The sequence below is a fragment of the Schistocerca nitens genome, chromosome 5, assembly GCF_023898315.1.
Source record: "Schistocerca nitens isolate TAMUIC-IGC-003100 chromosome 5, iqSchNite1.1, whole genome shotgun sequence".
NCBI lineage: Eukaryota > Metazoa > Arthropoda > Insecta > Orthoptera > Acrididae > Schistocerca > Schistocerca nitens.
The window spans coordinates 642,420,748-642,440,887 of NC_064618.1; the positions used below are offsets into that span (position 1 = coordinate 642,420,748).

At 41.1% G+C, this 20,140-nt stretch overlaps 1 protein-coding gene across 4 annotated transcripts in view; it reads right to left on the reverse strand.

Annotated features, from left to right (window-relative positions):
* Nucleotides 1-20,140, reverse strand: part of LOC126259432 (probable cytochrome P450 301a1, mitochondrial) — a 414,350-nt gene that overhangs the window by 275,063 nt on the left and 119,147 nt on the right. For all 4 annotated transcript variants that reach the window (XM_049956239.1, XM_049956236.1, XM_049956230.1 and 1 more), the window contains 3 exons: nucleotides 19,130-19,302; nucleotides 15,886-15,967; nucleotides 5,482-5,688 (listed from right to left, as the gene is read on the reverse strand). In XM_049956239.1, coding sequence (XP_049812196.1) covers nucleotides 5,482-5,688; nucleotides 15,886-15,967; nucleotides 19,130-19,302 — 462 coding nt within the window. The remainder of the gene's footprint in view (nucleotides 1-5,481; nucleotides 5,689-15,885; nucleotides 15,968-19,129; nucleotides 19,303-20,140) is intronic.

Below are 20,140 nucleotides of genomic sequence, written 5' to 3' on the forward strand. Positions count from 1 at the left end.
GGTAACAGAGGATTTAGGTTCTTTATGCAAGAATTTCACACAGGAGGATGCCGTGGTTATAGTGGGTGGTCGGGGAAATAGCATTGACAGAGACTCTGAATATTCTATAGAGAGTGACCTGGTGAAGATAGAGTCAGAAACGAAGCATACGAGTGTGGGATTTGTGTCTGTGTTGAGACGCCATGATCAGACTCATTTGGACTCTTCCATCAGGAGGGTGAACTTGGAGATGGAGTGGCTGCTTAGGCCGGATATAGGGTCCCATATTGGTTTGATTCCTGTGGATGTTATCGATCGGTGGGACTACACTAGGCATGGCCTTCACCTCAATAGGAAAGGGAAGGGAAAACTGTCTGCGTTGATTGCAGAAAACGTAAGGGAGGACACTGTCACAAGTGGTAAAATATCAGTGGTCACAGGTGTCAGAGGGATGCCTTTTTTAGGATAGGGAAGGGGGAAAGAAAACGAGTTTTAAGAGAGATTGGCGGACACACACAGTTTGAGAAAACAGATGAACAGGAGTCAGATTTTAGCATACAGCCTCCATTTAAACAATGTTTAACAGAAAGTAATCATAAACTGCCAGTTCATCTTCGCCAAAGCAATTATAATCCCATTAGTATGCAGTATCCGTTATGTTTATTACACCAGAACATTCCGGGACTCAGAAATAAAGTTGATGAACTACTCATTTGTATCGATGTAATGAATTCCTCTAACTAAATTGACACAATCTGCCTCTCTGAACATCAAGTGACCACTGGTATAGATACGTTAAACATTTCAGGATTCAAGCTAGCTTCCTACTTCTGCAGAGTAGATATGGATGGAGGAGGAGTTGCCACATTTATTAAAAACTGCCATAAATTCAAGAACATTGACATTAATAAATTCTGTTTAGAGCAGCATCTAGAAGCATGTGCAACAGAAGTAGAGTTCCATAACAGATCCTATATAATAGTAACTATTTACCGAGCATCTGCAGGAAATTATAATCTATTCATAAATCATCTAGAAGCTCTTTTGGGTTATTTAACAGGAAGAAACAAAGAAATTATGATTGCTGGTGACTTTACTACAGATTTTCTACTGCAATCTTCCAGTAAACATTTACTGCAGTTAGTAATGTTGTCTTTCAATCTAATTCACGCTGTAAACTTTCCAACTAGGATCACTAAATCCTCAAGGACAGCTACTGATAAAATTTTTATAGACAAATCAAAGGAACAAAATCATATCATAAAACCTGTAATAGATAGACTATCAGATCAGGACATGCAGCTCCTTGTTTTAGATGTAAATTCTAAGCGGATTATCAAGACTGCTAAATCCGAGTACAGGAGAGTAGTCAATCAACCAAAACTACGTGTTTTAGAAAACTGCTCAAAGATATGAACTGGAAGGATTTTATAGTGCTCATGACATGCATGAAAAATATAACACATTCATGAACAATGTCAGTACCATGTTTGAAAACTGTTTTCCTCTAAAAGTTACTCAAATTAAACAGAAGTCTATAATAAAACCATGGATTACACAAGGAATAAAGATTTCCTGTAAGACAAAAAGGAAAATGTATCTGTCGACCAAGAATAGCTCCAGTACTGACGATTTAGCTAAATACAAGGATTACTGTAAAATATTAAAAACAGTAATTCAGACATCTAAACAAATGCGCTACGTGAAGAAGATAGCAATGTCAGGGTACAAAATAAAAACAATATGGGATATAGTGAAAGAGTTGACTGGTAGAACCAGAAAGGAACAGGAGCAAATAGCACTAAGGGTAGATGACACATTAGTAACCGATGGGCATAGTGTGGCAAATCTATTTAACAAGTACTTTATATCCATTACTGATAGAATGGGATTGTCAGGATCAGTAAATAATGCCCTGGAATATCTGAAACTAGCCTTTACAAATAGCTTCAAGTACATATATGTCAGTCACTTCACCAAAAGAAATAACTTCCATAATAAAATCTTTAAAAACAAAGCATTCTAGTGGTTATGATGAAATATCAACAAAGTTAATTAGGGCATGTTCTTGTGAGTTTAGTACAATTATAAGTTACTTGTGTAACCAGTCAATTATAACTGGGACATTTCCTGACTGGCTAAAATATGCAGATGTTAAGCCTCTATTCAAGAAAGGGGATAAAGAGATACCATCAAACTACAGACCGATTTCACTTTTGCCAGCATTCTCAAAAATTTTAGAAAAAGTAATGTACAGGCAGCTTCTCAACCATCTGACCACAAATAACATATTATCAAGATCACAGTTTGGATTTCTGAAGGGTTCTGATATCGAGAAAGCTATTTACACCTACAGTAAAAATGTACTTAATTCATTAAATAACAAGTTACAAGCAGCAGGTATTTTCTGTGATTTGTCAAAGGCATTCGATTGTGTGAACCACAACATCCTTTTAAATAAATTAGAATTCTATGGTGTCACTGGCAGTGCTGCAAAATGGTTCAAGTCATACCTCACTAACAGGAAACAAAGGCTGTCAGTGCAAGGGGCTAGTGAATTAAGCCATCAGTCATCATCAGAATGGGAAGAAATTACATGCGGTGTCCCACAAGGATCCATCTTAGGCCATTGCTTTTTCTTGTGTACATTAATGGTCTCTCATCAGTTACACTGCCAGAAGCAGAGTTCGTTTTGCTTGCAGATGACACAAGTATTGCAATAAATAGTATGTCGAGTGTAGTTCTAGAAAGATCTGCTAATGATATTTTAATGGATATTAATAAATGGTTTAAAGCCAACTCACTGACATTAAACTTCGAAAAGACTCACTATATGCAATTCAGAACCTGTAAGAGGTTTCCACCCAGCATATGCATAAAGTATGAAGAAGAGCAGATAGAAGAGGTCGAAAGTCTTAAATTCCTGGGATTACAACTTGATAATAAATTCAGTTGGAAGAGGCACACCACAGAACTGCAGAAACGCCTTAACAAATCTGTATTTGCAATTCGAGTGTTAGCAGACATAGGCGACATAAAAACGAAAAAGCTTGCATACTTTGCCTACTTCAATTCCATAATGTCATATGGTATAATATTTTGAGGTAACTCTTCAAGTCAAACAAAAGTTTTCACAGTCCAAAAGAGTGTAATATGTATTATTTGTGGAGTAAATTCACGGACGTCCTGTAGAAATCGCTTCAAAGAACTGGGTATACTAACTACTGCCTCTCAGTATATTTACTCCTTAATGAAATTTGTCCTAAGTAACATATCTCTTTTTCCAACAAAGAGCTCAGTTCATACATACAATGCCAGGAACAAAAATGATCTGCACAAGGACTTAAAAGCACTTACTTTGTTCAAAAAGGGGTCCCCTACCCAGGAACACTCAACTTCAATAATTTGCCAGCAAACATAATAAATTTAGTTACAAATAAAGATCAGTATAAAAGGAGCTTGAAAGACTTACTAGTGGTCAACTCCTTCTACTCCATCGACGAGTTTTTTAATACAAACAAATGATGTATTGTATATGTTCATACTATTAGTATTGTTATTTCAGCTTAAAAAAAATTGACGTGTTCCACATCCACGAGGATTTCCTCAGCACGGATCTATGGAACGAAAAACTAATCTAATCTAATCTAATCACAAGATTAGGGTCAAGAATGCTCCAGTGAAGTGTGATAGGGTCACTCTTGTTCTCAGCAATCTCAGCAATCTAAGACTGTTTGTTGATGAATTTGTAGTATATGGCTAAATATCGTCGTTGAGTGACTGTAGAAAAATATAGTATGACTCTGATGGAATTTCTATTTGGTATGCTGAATGGTAGCTTGGACTAAATGTAGCAAAATGTAAGATAATGCAGATAAGAAGAAATAAACGACCCTGTAGTGTTCGAATTTAGCATTAATAGTGTACTGTCCATCATTTTGATTTGCAGTTCCTTGTATTGGCCGTGTTTGCAATTAAAATTGGTTGGATGTGAGGTCCACCAGTTATGCAAAACACCGTTTTTCTCAGTACCCAAACATGTTTCGGCACCACTGTGCCATCATCAGTAGGTTTTCGTTTATATTTATTCTTTACATTTGGTGTGCATGAATTTTCTGGATCACTTGTGTGTTAATTACTACAGGTAGCTTGTCATGTTTTCGTGTGGCAAGTACTTCCATTCTCCGCATAATGCTGAGGTGTTGTGATGCACATATAACTATAACAAGTATTTTTTACAAATAACGTAGTAAAACACTTTTCACTTCACCAGAACACAGTGTGATTCACGTAACTATTACAAGTATGTTATGTGTGATTCACACTGTGTTCTGTTGAAGTGAAAAGTGTTTTACTACGCTATTTGTGAAAAATATTTGTTATAGTTACATGTGCATCACAACACCTCAACATTATGCGGAGAATGGAAGTACTTGCCACACGAAAGCATGACAAGCAACATGTAGTAATTAACACACGGCCCCTACAATTCAGAAGTGCGCTGCTCGATTTGTAAGTGGTAGGGTCTATCACCACACTTTGTCAACCCAAATGGGATTCTTTTCTGGGCCAATGTAGAGGCTGGCTAATGGCATCTTCTGTTCACCCTGTGAGTGAACAGGTGGCTGTCCCTTCAGCAGCGTCTGAGCAGGAACACATGGGCAGGGGTTTGCCAGTTATAGGGGCTCCAATGTTAGGCGCATTATGGAGCCCCTTAGGAAGATAGCTTTGAGGGCTGGAAAGAAAGCCAGTGTTCACTCGATATGTCCGCTGGGGGCCTCATCCGAGATGTGGAGGGGACCTTGACTGCAGCTGTCAAGTGTACAGGGTCCAGTCGTCGCGGTTCGGGCACCAAGTGGTGTAAGTTCGCGAACCTCTTGTCGACCCCTGTTCACTAGTCTGGATATTTTGACATTGGCCTCTATATATGTACATTCTTTACTGTCGTTTCTTGTTAACAATATCAGCTTATTCCCAAGAATAAGCAGCTTTCATTTAGTTAATACTCGGCATAAATCCAACCTCCATTTGTATCAGACTTCCTTAACTCTTGAGCAGAAAGGTGTGCAGTATGCTGCTATATCCATTTTCAATAAACTACCAAAATAATTAAAGAATCTTAGCAGTAGTCCACGCGCTTTCAAATAGAAAATGAAGAGTTTTTTTGCAAAATTAAGCTGATTCTTATGTTATTATGTTGATTGTGTTTACATAAACTTTAGGCTTGAATTTTGTTGGGTTCATAAACATTTTGTTTTATCAGTTATTACTTTTATGTTGTAATTTCATGTACTGACACGCTGCATGACCTTGGAGATTTGCTCCTCAATTTTGTCCTACGGAAGTTGACGTGTAAATAAATAAAATAACTAAAAATAGCTGTGTTGTTGGTAGTGAAGGAGATGGGACCTGCTCCACCAGCTGAGGACAGATGTGCCGCCTTCCCTCCCTTTCCTCCACCCTCCCCCCCGCCCCGCGCGAGTGAGAGTGCAGACTACTTACCCTGGCCAGCAAGGTGTAGATCTCGAGCTCAGCGAATCTGCGGCCGATGCACATCCTGGGGCCGAAGCCGAAGGGCATGAAGGCGAAGGGGTGCGCTGTCTGGGCAGAGTGATCGTCCTTGAGCCATCGCTCAGGAATGAACTCGGAGGCTCGTGAGAAGTGTTCATCCGAGTTGGTGAGCACTATGTTGGCCAGCACCATATCCACCTGTCGACAAAGACATCAAACAGTCCAGACTGTGTTCACGTGTGTTAAGCAACAGACAAAATGTTAGCCTACACCCCCCCCCCCCCCCCAGCCATAAAACAGCAAAGTGGTAAAGTGGTTCCCTTGGAGCGCTGTAGATGGTGTAGAAACAATAGCTGTGCAAGAGATTAAGCTGATAATAAAGACTATGCCATTTTCCACGATGATTGTGAATGAACCAGTATTACTTGTGAATGGGGTGGGTGGTGGAACAAGGGGGACTGAAATACCAGCACCAATGTGCGATCGGCAGCTCATCATCACCACAGGGCAGAGTACAAGCTTACAACGGTACTGCAGCAGGACATGGACAAGTCTAATTATTAATTACAACAGCATAGTTGCTAAAAGTTAAATGTACAACCAACTTTACTTTTAAGGTGGCAATGTTTTGCACCTTACAATGATTCAGTTTCTACTCCTTGCTGCATGATTAATCTGAAATTAGGAACTATCTGATAGATTCTCTATTGTTATGAATACGTTTAAATGTGACTGACACCACAGAGTACAATTCTTACTGCTCATTGCATCATAGGTGATTGGTTTTTGTTATCAAAGATTGTGTGCCGAGAGGAACAAGATGCAGAAATGGGACATAGGTCTCACAGTGTGTGTGCAGGCAGAGCTGTCCAGCCCAGAACTGCCGAGCAGTGTGGGGATGCGGTATCCCAGCTTTCAAAGGTGGTCTCCCAGTCCAGTTTACTGTGGGAGGTCCCTCAACGACACGCTGATGAATTCAAGATCCTTTCATGTTACAGTGGTTGGCGACCTCACAGATTGCATCATGAGAGCGCAGACACAGTGTATTCCTGAGCTCGATGGCCCCTTGCAGTCACGTCTAGAAATCTTGTTGAACAATACAGAGAAAGTGTGGAATGTCCTAAGCGACATGGTGGCGCCATCAGCCGTCAGGCGGTGGTCACGAGCGCCAGGCTGCTTACCGCGAATTTTTCGATGAGTGACCGCCAGTTGGTGGAATTTTGTTTAGACGACAAAGTGGAGATGAATTCTAGAAGTTCCGAAGCCAAAAACGAAACTAAAGTTGCTGGTCGGTCAGCAGTTGGAAGAGTGAGCAGAGAGGGAGACTAGTCAGGGAATTCTATGATTATGATTCACTGTGCACGCTTAGGAGGGAGGAAACAGAGGTATGCGGCAGAGCCGGTAGTTTTGAGAAAGGGTCTTCGATCTGGACGCCCATGAGGAACAGACGTCTTCCGTGTCAGCTTTTTTCGACGACGGACAGACTTACTATCTTTTGCTCTCAGGCGAGCCTGTAATTTAGCACGTAGTTAGGCCGCTGTACCTGTTGCAAACTTAGACGATTCTGAACTTCGCCTTCTCGCTGGGAATTGTCGTTCATTATGCAGCATACGGTGGTCTTGAGAGCACTTCTCGTATTACACTGTCATATTGAGACGTTTCTGAATTTCGCCTTTAAGGCTGGGATTTCATATCTCTCGTCTGCTGTGTGCAGAGAAGCTACAAGCCAGTATTCAGATTTAGTATTTTGTGGGCCGCAGTCTGCTGTCCATGGTCTTGTATTTTATCGTTCAGAATAGTCTGAAGGACTGAAGCCTTACCGACGGCGCAGATTTCTTCGAGAATCGTCACTCCGTTTCGCCACCACGTTATATTCACGGTCATATTGCAATTCGCTCCGGCATTATAGGGGTGTAAATGTAAATTGCTGTGATCACTGTTAAGGTATTTTTTATCTCCACTGAAGTTTTGCACCTAGTGTTCAGGAGTAGTTTCTTCTAGAGTTTCGTGCTGCAGCGATGTCAGTCATTTCACAGATCACGTTCCAACAAACAGGGCAGAAGTAGGCAGTTGATTGCTAGTATTAGTTTAGAGGGACTTTTATTTTGTTTTATATGTCCATTGGACAATTATGTCATTGTTTAATCTTGATTTAAATGGGTTCTGACTAAGATACATTTGTACAGTGCAGAATTGCATTTATTCTTTGAACAGAGATTAGTTTCCCTTGATCAATGATGTTTATTATTTTGTGTTTTTTTATTAATAATGTTTTGATCTAATAGTGAATTTTGATTAGCTTGGGGACGAGAATATAGTCTGAATATCCTAGAAAATCTCAGAGAAATCCATAGGGTATGCTCTAGTTGTAGGATATTCATTGTGATGTAACTTTATAAATGACAGGGCCACTCTTCATATCGCATTAGTTAAGTGAGTTACGTAACTTTACACACTTGTAAGTACCCTTGGTCTTTCTTCCTCCATACACCGAGAATTAAGACGTGTTAGAAATATCCTAGAACCACTGATCCTGTAATACGATCCTGGACCTGTACCATAACGGGATCAATATTCATGTCAAGCACAATCAAATTAGAAAAACATGCTTTAATATTCTCAACAGTTAACATTATTGCGATTTGGATAATACACACATTAAAAAAAAGTTTTGCATCACCTCACTTCCGAGCGTTCCGGAACCTGTACAGAAAACAGGAATGGAGATCAATATAAAAATCATTTCCGCACTTTTTATTGTTCATTAAAACCACACAGTGCATGTTGTACCACCGCACAGCGAGACATTCAGAGGTGGTGGTCTAGACTGCTGTACTCACCAGCACCTCTAATATCCAGTAGCACGTTCTCTTGCATTGATTCATGACTGTATTCATCGTGGCATACTATCCACAAGATCATCAAGGCACTGTCGGTCCAGATTGTCCCACTCCTCAACGGCGATTCGGCGTGGATCCCTCAGAGTAGCTGGTGGGTCACGTCGTCGATAAACAGCCCTTTTCATTCGATCCCAGGCATGTTCGTTAGGGTTCATGTCTGGAGAACATCCTGGCCGCTAAGGTCGAGCGATATCGTTATCCTGAAGGAAGTCATTCACAAGATGTGCATGATGGGGACTCGAATTGTCGTCCATGAAGACGAATGCCTCGCCAATATGCTGCCCATATGGTTGCACTAACGATCGAAGAATGGCATTCACGTATCGTACAGCCGTTACGGCGCCTTCCGTGACCACCAGCGGCGTACGTCGGCCCCACATAATGATACCCCAAAACAGCAGGGAATCTCCACCATGCTGCACTCGCTGCACAGTGTGTCTAAGGCGTTCAGCCTGACCAGGTTACCTCCAAACACTCTCCGACGATTGTCTGGTTGAAGGCATATGTGACACTCATCGGTGAAGAGAACGTGATGTCAATCCTGAGCGGTCCATTCGGCATGTTGTTGGGCCCATGTGTACCGCGCTGCATGGTGTCGTGGTTGCGAAGATGGACCTCGCTATGGACGTCGGGAGTGAAATTGCGCATCATGCAGCCTATTGCGTACACTTTGAGTCGTAACTCGACGTCCTGTGACTGCATGAAAAGAATTATTGAACATGGTGGCGTTGCTCCCAGTGTTCCTCCGAGCCATAATCCGTAGGTAGCGGTCATCCACTGCAGTAGTAGGCCTTGGGCGGCTTGAGCGAGGTATGTCATCGACAGTTCCTGTCTCTCTGTATCTGCTCCATGTCCGAACAACATCGCTTTGGTTCACTCCGAGACGAGTGGACAATTCCCTTGTTGAGAGCCCTTCCTAGCACAAAGTAACAATGTGGACGCTATCGAACCGCGCTATTGACCGTCTAGGCATGGTTGAACTATAGACAACACGAGCCGTGTACCTGTTTCCTGGTTGAATGACTAGAAATGATCGGTTGTAGTACCCCCTCCATCTAATAGGCGCAGCTTATGCATGGTTGTTTACATCTTTTGGCGGGTTTAGTGGCATCTCTGAACAGTCAAAGGCATTGTGCCTGTGATACAATATTCAAAGTCAACGTCTAAGTTTAGGGGTTCTGGGAACCGGGGTGATGCAAAACTTTTTGTGATGTGTGTATAACTTAAACATAGTGTTATTCTAAATATACAAAATTTGAACTCCTGCATTAATTACAATGTTTTCTGGTGTTGAGTCTTAAACTGAATACCCTTCTTGTTCGCTATGTCGATAGAAACGGCATTGTACGTTTATTGTCCGGTTACTTGCTGAGGTAGCCTGGTTGTTATTCAAATACCGGTCATAAAATTCATGAAAAAGGTATGTTACGTTCACTCATAGGTGAAGCATTTACAGAAGTGTACAGGCCGCCCCGTCAATTGAACAAGATTCGAGACTGGATTTGCAAAATAAGGAAAATTTAAGACGGTGGTTTCATTGTGTAAGATGTTGTACATAACTTCCTCCCCACTTAAGAACACTGCACAGAATGTGTATACAGCAATGTGCAACTGTGATAAAAATCCTTGTTTGAGATGTTGTTCAACTTTTCGCATCAGTTTCGCACCTTCTTCTCTGTCTTGGCGAATCATCAGAATCCATTGTGCAGTTTGTCGTTCTCTGTTAGTTTTTTATTGCTTAAGTCAAATCTCGGCAACTGTGATCATTTTATCCTGAAAAGAATTGTCCTCGCTTTTAGTTTCAATCAAGTCGCAGCGAGAATCGATTCATTCTTGTTTTTGCGCGGGTGTCAAGGTGTTCGAGACGAACTTTGAAGACATTTTTCTCTTCTTCGAAACATTCTGGAGAATACATGGCTGTAGCTCCGCCACGAGTTGGGTTAAGAAGTATCATTTTTTCTTTCTTGATGGTGACTAGTTTCAGACACCTATGTCCATTTTTAAACCACCCGTATCGGAAGTGAAACAATGCAGGCGAGAGCCCATGTACATAAATTGACCCTGCAGTGACGATAAAAGCGGCACTATGGCCGAGTCAACGACAGTGGTCTATTTACTGTTACTGAGTCGGCTATAGCGTCCCATTGATTGTCACTGCAGGTTCAGTTTTTGTACATAGGCTTTCACCTGTATTGTTACACTTACAGTACGGATGGTTTGTAAATGGACATGGATGTCCGAAAGTAGTCACCATCGAGAAGTAAAAAAAAAGGTACTTCCTAATGCAATTTTTGACGGAGATACAACCATTTTTTTTTTTCAATTATAAAAAAATTTGCGAACCTAGTTTTCATCTGCAGCATGTTGCAAATTCGTAATTTCTGGAGAATGTCTTCCACACTTGAGTTAGAGGTGCACATTTCATTGTTCCATTGCGATTTTAGACACAACGTTGACACAATACGACCTCACGTCCACTAGTTAACACTGCCCGCTCAAAACTGACTGGTCGAATGCGTATCTGGTCCAGCTGCTACCGCAGTTACTGCACTGACGTCGCTGATACGTCAGGAATAAAATTTGTCTCCAAACTTTTGGGATGGGCAGTGTATTTATGTCAGGTAAAATTGTAAAAATGGTTAATTTCTGTCCACTCATAATTCATAGCTCCATTAACTTCATATATTGATAGGAAGACCTAGTTACATTGGTACTGTATTAATCAGCCATGATATTCTCTTATATGTAATTGTAATGACATACCCATAATGTGTTCTTTGGTTCAGGCGACTATTTGTACATCACCTAATCTTGAACCACAAAAGGAAGTAGCATTACAGACATCTAGCTCACAAACATACAGGGTGATCGGAAATTCCCGTTACAAACTTCTAGGTCATGTAGAGTGTAGTTAGTACATAGCAATTTGAATAGGAACCCATGCCCGGAAACGTATCGTTTCCGTACAATCCAGATGATTATCTCCACACCCACGTGAGGAATGTACTTAGGCGTGACCCAATACAATAGTTGCAATCCATTTGAAAAGAATACTGACTCGTTCCGTTATTACTTACGCATTTGCATTACAACTTACACCTTATGGTTTATAGTAGTCGACAACAACAAGAATTCAGCATCTACGGCACCAGCCGCAACGTACCGATGCATTACAACAGCGGCTCGATGTGGCGAACACCAACATTGTTATACACATTGTGCCTCCGATGCATTTTCTGGTACACTCTCTCCATCCCACCTGGTGTCACTTCAATGTCTTGTGCAGCGGCCAGAACTTATGCCAGCAGATCTTCCTCTGTCTCTACAGGTGTCTCATAAATTAGGCTCTTCATACGACCCCACAGGAAGGTTAAATCCGGCGATAGTGGCGGTCACGCGGCTGGACCATCACGGCCTATCCATCTTTCACCATACCGTCTGTTGAGATGTCTCCGGACAGCCTGTGAAAAGTGAGGTGGTGCTCCATCATGCTGAAACCACATTTCCTGACGGACATTCAATGGCACAGCTTCCAAGAACGGGTCCAGTATGTGTCGTAGGAGGACTAAGTATGCTGGACCCGTGAGCTTGGGTGGAAGAAAGTATGGTCCAATCACATGACCGTCCAGAATACCTGCCCACACGTTAATTCCAAACCTGTCTTGAAATCCCTGAACATGCGTGGCATAAGGGTTTTCGTCCGCCCAGACATGGCTATTTCGAGCATTCAGAACACAATCCCTTGTGAACCTATATTCATCTGTGAAGAGAACTCGACATGGAAACAGGGGCGCGTCGATGCAACGGTGCAGGAACCATGTGCAGAAGGCGACAAGTTGTGGAAAGTCTGCTGGACCCATAGCGTGTACCCTTTGTAAGTGGTATGGATGTAATTGTTGCTCATGCAGGATGTACAAGACTGTACTGTGACTAACAGCCATTGCACGCGCAATTGGTCGCGAACTCGTTGACGGGTTATCTTCAATGCGACATAGTACACCTTCTTCAAATTCGGGAGTGCGGCGTCGCCGTGGAGCACCACAGTCTGTAAAGACATTGCTTTCCCAGAAAGTCGATAATATTTTTTTTCTTTTGTGCATTACCTTGTCATACTACGTATGTATCATTTATTTCAACTATTCTTTATTTGTTAATACGTCACTTTGTTTCTTCATTCATTTTGCTACTGTTTTATATTTTATATTGTACGAATATGTACGTTCTGGTTTTATATGCTTTGTAAATCTTTGGTTAGGCTAGGAGGAGTACTGTGGCAGAGAGAGAGCGAACGAGTATCGATAGAGAGCGTGCGAGTTGTTGTGGTATCGTGGCTAGTTCACGGGTGGTGAAACGTTGCAAAGTTCGGCGTGAAAGACGGTGATACGCAGAGGAACAATTGATTACAGTGCGTCCACTGTGTTAATAGGAGATCGTGCATTATTAAGTGAACAGTAAAACCTGAAAAGTATATCGACTGTTTGCGGTGAAGATTTTACATACTGTGTGAACTTGCGACAATTAGCCGTGGACCAGACACCATTGTCGTGTGGAGACATTAACTGTTAGAATTGCGTGAAACTGGAACAAACCAAAATGTTAAGTAAAAGAACAGTGCTGTGATTTGATCAAGAAACGTTTATTATATCATCCAAACTGTCTTAAAGACGACGACGTAAATTGAACTGATGTTTAACGGACTGTTATAGTGATAAACACATGTGACCGTTTTCCTGTGGCAACACGGTGAAAGAACTGTGCGGAGTATTGGCATTAACCGGCTATATATCGTAAATACTAAAGACATTGCATAATTCCGACCTACCCGCAGCGCGTGATTAATAAGCTTTTAATTATAAAACGTCGCGCGCGTAATGACAACGCACACACTGGAACTATTATTATTATCGCGCCAGTGCTGCCAGCTGATTCGACTACAACGGAGACGTGGACCACCGCCGTAACTGGAATATTAATGAAACAGGAGGATCTATAATCATCTTCACGCCACGAACCAGGATTAAGTTCACACATCGTCCGCGTGGACCAGCGCTGACGTCATCGCACTGCCTGCAGCAACAGTTAAGGTTCAAAATGATTCAAATGGCTCTGAGCACTATGCGACTTAACTTCTGTGGTCATCAGTCGCCTAGAACTTAGAACTAATTAAACTAAACTAACCTAAGGACATCACACACATCCAGGCCCGAGGCAGGATTCGAACCTGCGATCGTAGCTGTCGTTCGGTTCCTGACTGTAGCGCCTAGAACCGCACGGCCACTCCGGCCGGCAACAGTTAAGGCATTAAAAGAAAATTATTACGCTCTCTCTCATTTCAAAATTAAAGACAATTGCAGTTAAATTATCTATTTTAAAATAGTCACAATATCAAGGTTCAATTTTGTTTAGTTCCAATAAATATTCTTTTCATTATTTCGTCTTGTTGACAGTGTTAAAAACCCGGCAAATTAAAGTTCAATTAATAATTTTGTTTCAAAATTCTTCTAAGACATTTTGCTGCTCATCACAAGTTCATTTTAATGTTTGTGTGTAATTTCTTTTGGAGGGAATGCATATTTTATTTTTTGTGCAGTAAAATTAGCTACCATAAAATTATGTATATTACCAGCTGATGCTGTCCGCCATTACTGCTTGAAAACTGACCAATAGTAATTTTGCACCCATTTTCTCATTTGCTGTCAGCTTCAAAACAAAATTAAGTATTTCCTGGGCATTTATTTTTCTGCAATTACATTGACTTTAATTGTTCATTTGGCCCCCGCTAAAGTGATTTATCGCATCTATATAATAATTGTACTGAATTACCTAATTTATTTTTTATTACGTAAACATTGGCGTACCATATTTAGATTAAAATTGACGTCTTATTCTGCACGTTCTGACAAAGACCGCCAATTTTTTTTCTTTCGTCCGTGACTAACAGGGGTAGTCAGATTCCTTGCATAGGCCATGTTTTACTATTTAAAAGTTTTTTTTTCAGAAGTAGAGAACCAGTTTCTTTACAAGTCCTGCCTCCACACGGTGAAGGTACCCGTTTTGGCAAACAATTTGTGCGATAGAGTGCGACGGTGTGGAAAACGTTCGTGATACAGCCGACTAACAGCTCTTGCGTTACATCCAGTTTGGCCATTCACAAGGAGCATGTCTGTGTGTTCCGCAAACGTGTACTACACCGTGTTTTCTCTATCGGCGATGCACAGGTATGGACTCGGTCTCACAGCATAGCGGACAATAAGTAACATCTGGGGATCGTTTGACAAAGTACACGTCATCGTGTCTACCCTGTTGCATACCAGGACAGGGAACTCTGAGACGTTTCTCTTGCCCTAAGCAGACGTTGACGAGGTACACATCTGAATTTTGAAACTGTCGTAGAACTGAAACGATACGATTCCGGATATGGGTTGCTATTCAAAATGTTCTATACTCACTACGCTCTACATGTCCTAGAATTTCGTAACGGGAATTTACAACCACCCTGTATATCTCTATCCTTCTGTTCTGTAATGACACAGTTCAATAGCACTTATTCAATACCAGAAGCAAAACACACACACACCCAGTGAACTCCTCCAGAAAAAGAGATGTAACCTTCGTGAAGTGTGCCAGAATTTCATGACAAAATGGTTCAAATGGCTCTGAGCTCTATGGGACTTAACTTCTAAGGTCATCAGTCCCCTAGAACTTAGAACTACTTAAACCTAACTAACCTAAGGACATCACACACATCAATGCCCGAGGCAGGATTCGAACCTGCGACCGTAGCGGTCACGCGGTTTCAGACTGTAGCGCCTAGAACCGCACGGCCACCCCGGCCGGCAATTTCATGACATTTTCGACTTCTGATAGGAGATAAGATAGAAGCTTATGCACATAGCAAAATAAGTGTTGTTCCATGGAATATTCTCAAATGGTTCAAATGGCTCTGAGCACTATGGGACTCAACTTCTGAGGTCATTAGTCCCCTAGAACTTAGAACTAGTTAAACCTAACTAACCTAAAGACATCACAAACATCCATGCCCGAGGCAGGATTCGAACCTGCGACCGTAGCGGTCCTGCGGTTCCAGACTGCAGCGCCTTTAACCGCACGGCCACTTCGGCCGGCGGAATATTCTCCACAAAGAAGATCGCTGGTACTCCTTCTAGATGTAGTCAGTTTGAATCCTAGTGATGTTTTCTCTTACTATAATCTACTAAGACATTGATATCTTCATTCACGAAATTCTAATTTATCAGAATTTGATTTATGATCATCAAGAATAAATCACTCTTATTCCTTACTCACAGATGAAGTAAAATTTGAACATATAGAATTTGAATGTGTCGATCGATAGAGAATATAGACTTTTTTTTTAGACATCATGGTGCCGGTAATAAACCTCAAAGTTCTCCAGTGTATAATAAATTTTACTGCAATTTTTGAGAGACGGTGCCAATATGAAGATCAGCAACCGATCGTAGATCTGTCTACTCACCCCTCGAGGTATACGGTAGTTGCTGAGCACCAGGTTGTCCACCACGACCTTTCTGCCGCCCCCCACCGCCACCGGATGTAGTCTGCCAACATATCAGCACGTACAACTCACTGCACTACTGTGAAGAAGTGCAGCTGATTCAAACAAGCTCTTAGCAGCGGATGCTGCGTTTAAGAACTATTAAAACCTTTAAAATATACATAGTTTTAGGGAAGACATTACAGAATTGATGGTAATAGTTTAAGATTCAACAAAGAAGACTGTGTATGTGGAAGAGATCTGGTGGCAGCAAGAAGTTTCAGACAAATTGTACAAAGGCAAGAAAAAGATCTCAAAACCTGATTTTAAACTGGAAAGCATTTCAAGCACAGAAATGCACTCTGTCTATAGCTCATTTGTTATGAGCTGCAGGTTAAACTACTGAGATTGGAGAAAGAAATGAAATTAAGGAGATGAGATACGAATACAGAGATGGTTGAGAGGCCACAATTGAACAAAACGGCAGATAGGAACACTACAGATAACGAACAGATAGGTTTGAGAGATGAAATAATAAAGGCAGTACAGGATCAAATAGGATACCACGCAATAATAATGAATTTAGTTTGTTGAAAGAGAATGTATAAAAATTCAGCAAATAAATCAGGTAAGAGGGAATACTGACGACTAAAAGTGCGAAGTGTAAAATGTCTATACCGAAACAGTTAGAGGACAAATAAAAGGCTGCCTAAGCATGCATGACTATGGGTAATATAGATGCTACATATAGGAAAATTAAAGAATCAGCTGTACAGAGGCTTAACGCCTGCGATGTCAGCAACCAACACCACATCAGTACTTTAAAGATACCTAACCCACAGGGGAGAGTTTTCCAGAAGACAGACAGCCATGCTTCGACCGTCCACCAGGGAGCGACCCAATTGCCGCTAGAGGCTGTGGGCTACATGGATCTATTCCCTTTCACAAGACACATGACCGAAAATAGGCCTGTCTGTATCCTAGGGACGAGGGTAATAATCAGCAGATCAGGCCAGTTTGTTACAAGTGAATTTCCTGAGCCAAGCACCGATTATGCAAGGATTCCATCAATCAGGATTCTCACTCGAGAGGCGCCTCCGTGACGTCACTGCCTTTCAGTACTGTCTTCGTGACCCTAGAGCTACCAGCTTTGGACTTGACAGCATTAGTGGTCTTCTCGCCAAAGAAAACGGGGAATCGATCTTTGTAGCAGACTTGTGGACTTGTACATTTGTTCCTGTTTTACTTTCAAACGGCTACACACCGAACTTAGACAACTGTGCTCCCTAAAGGACTTAGACTTCTACAACGTATGTGGTTAATGAACGTAGTCTCAATGACAACCTTGCCAGCCTTCAGCCACGAGAAGTACTATTATTCTATTTCAATAAGTAACTTACTTTTTGTTTCAGTCCACACTGGAGCAGACCTACTACTGATCTATGATAAATAAATTTGATGAGTCATTGCTGCCTGGAAATTTTTTTATATCGTCGTCGTCGGACACATGAGAATCGTTTGGAAAAATTAGAACCATGTGAATGAATATCAAGGGCTGTGATGGGATCCATTAATAAGCAAAGATGGCAACACTGAACGGTGGGAGTTATGTACCGAAGGGCTAAACAAGGAAAATTAATTTGTGCAATGTTTTAGAAAGGGGAAAGAATTAGATGATATTGCAAGAAGAAAGATTTATGTCGAAACAAACCTGTTGAGAATGATTGAGGTTCTTGAGACCACTAGAGATGACAAAACCATTCCACATGGTGTGCAAGATCTACGAAAGTGGCAAAATAGACTCAGGCTTCAAGAAGAATGTAATAATTCCTACTCCAAAGAAGACAGGTGTGAATATTACCGAACTATCAGCCTAACACGTCATGGCTGCAAATAATGCAACGAATTATTTACTGTAGAAGCTGACCTAGTGACAGATCACTTGGGTTCCAGACAATTGTAGGAATGTGCGGAGCCATACTAAGCCTATTGCTTATTGCTTATTTTAGAAGTTAGGCTGAATAAAGGCAAACCTGCATTTTTTAGTTTTTATTTAGAGAAAGACATTGACGACATTTACTGGAATGCAGTAGCAGAGATAAAATACAGGAACCAGAAAGTTACCTATAACTTTTACAGAAATGGGACTATGGTTATATGAGTCGAAGAAAACGAAAGGGAAGCAATATTTGAGAAGGGAGTGAGACTGGGTTGTAGACTATCTCCAGAGTTATTCAGTCTGTACTCTGAGCAAACAGTCAAGAACACCAAGGACAAATTTGGATAGAAGATTAAAGTTGAGGGAGAAGAAATAAAAACCTGAAAGTTGTAATTCTCTGAGAAGCGGTAGAGACTTGGAAAAGTTGGTAAGTGAAGTGGATAGAGCCCTGGAAACATGTTCTAATGAGAAGATGAACAATAGTAAAGGTATGGTAATGGAATGTAATCGAATTTAAGTGAACGATAAGCAGTTCAGACAAGAAGGGAGTAGATGCTTTTGAAACGTCGTGATACAGAAAAATCTTGAAGGTTAGAGGAGTAAATAGAATAACTAATGAGGAGGTACGGAATGGAAATTGGAAAAAAAGAAATTTTCTGCCATAACCGGACCAGACGAAGGGAACGGTTCATATGACAAATCCTGAGTTATCATGGAATCGTCAGTTTGCTAATCCAAGGAAACAAGGGAGATAAAAACTGTCGAGGATGACCTAGGGATGTGTACAGCAAACAAGTTCCAAGGGGTGTAGGTTACAGTAATTGAAATGAAGAGGCTTGTACAGAATAGGCTAGCGTAGATAGCTGGATCGGAATATAGGACTAAAGGCCACAACAACAACACTGATCTGACAGAACTATGGAGCCATCCACGTAACTCTAGTGTTGTACCGACAGTAGGAGGAACACTATCAATTTTTTTCATTTGGTGCGATTCTTACCTAACCTCTTTTAGCGTCATTAAGACTGCACAGTTATATGATGGAATAACAGACAGCATTTATTTTTCTGCTAACCAGTTTCACATTTACAAATAAATCATCATACTTCTGGAAGTATCCAAATAGTGACCAATTTTCTAATTTTTATGGATCTTGTACAGTAAGGATATGGTTACTTTTAGCAGCAGGACTTGTCACAACTTACAGCAACCATATCGATAGAAATGTTACAAGGACTGCTCCACCCACACAGTATGTGCACACACACTGCAACCCTGCGTGCTCACCTCATGGACTCCTTGACGCAGGCCTTGAGATACTTGCAGGCCTCCAACGCGTCCGCAGTGAACGGCTGAGAGGCGGCGTCCGGCAGCTGCGCCCTCAGCTCCTGGTACAGCTTCTCCTGGACCCTCTGGTCTTTGCTCAGGAAGTACAGCGCCGTGGCAACGGAGGTCGCCGTCTGGAAATGTCGAGTACTAAGGTGAACCAATATGCAGTCACACACTCACTCCCAGACACACGTAAACTATAACAGGTCTGAGGACTTTTGAGTCACAATATGTAGACGCGGTGTTACTCATAAACACACAAGCAAAGGCAGGCGTTTTTATTATCTACTTATTATGGGGAGTACATATTGATAAAAACTAATATTGAAAAAGAAACCATATTGTACAACTACTAAAGCGTTTAGGTTCAACTACTTTTGCCATAAGAGTAATATAAATCAGGAAGTTATTAGATATTTTCGTTCACTGGTGTCCTTTGGGATAATACTCTGGGTAACTCCTCCGTCAGGTGAAAAAGTATACACTGCAGATAAGAAACTAATTAGAATTATATGTGGAGTGGACACGTGTAAATTTTACGTGGATCTCTTCCAACAATTGGAAATATTAACAGTAGTCTAACAGTGCAGTTACCCACTCATGAAATTTGTTTCCAACAATACGTTGTTGTTTGAGAGTAAGAGATAGTCATCAGTAAAGTGCTACAATGGAAGATAACCTAACTTTCGTAAAACTATTTGATAATTTGATAATTTGTCCATTGAAAACCAAGTCAGACAGACAGAAGTTCTTTTAGATGCAGATTATAATTTTTTTCTCCTTACAATCTCTTCTGTACTGTATATATACGTCACCGTAGTAATTTCTTCAACTGACATCTTCCACATCATCCTGAATATGTAATGTGGAACTTACTAACTTTACATTCCGCCAGAGGAGTGGGTTGGTAGACAATGACCACGATGGTTAAAACAATCAGAAAACCATAATGTATGTTGATAAGAACAG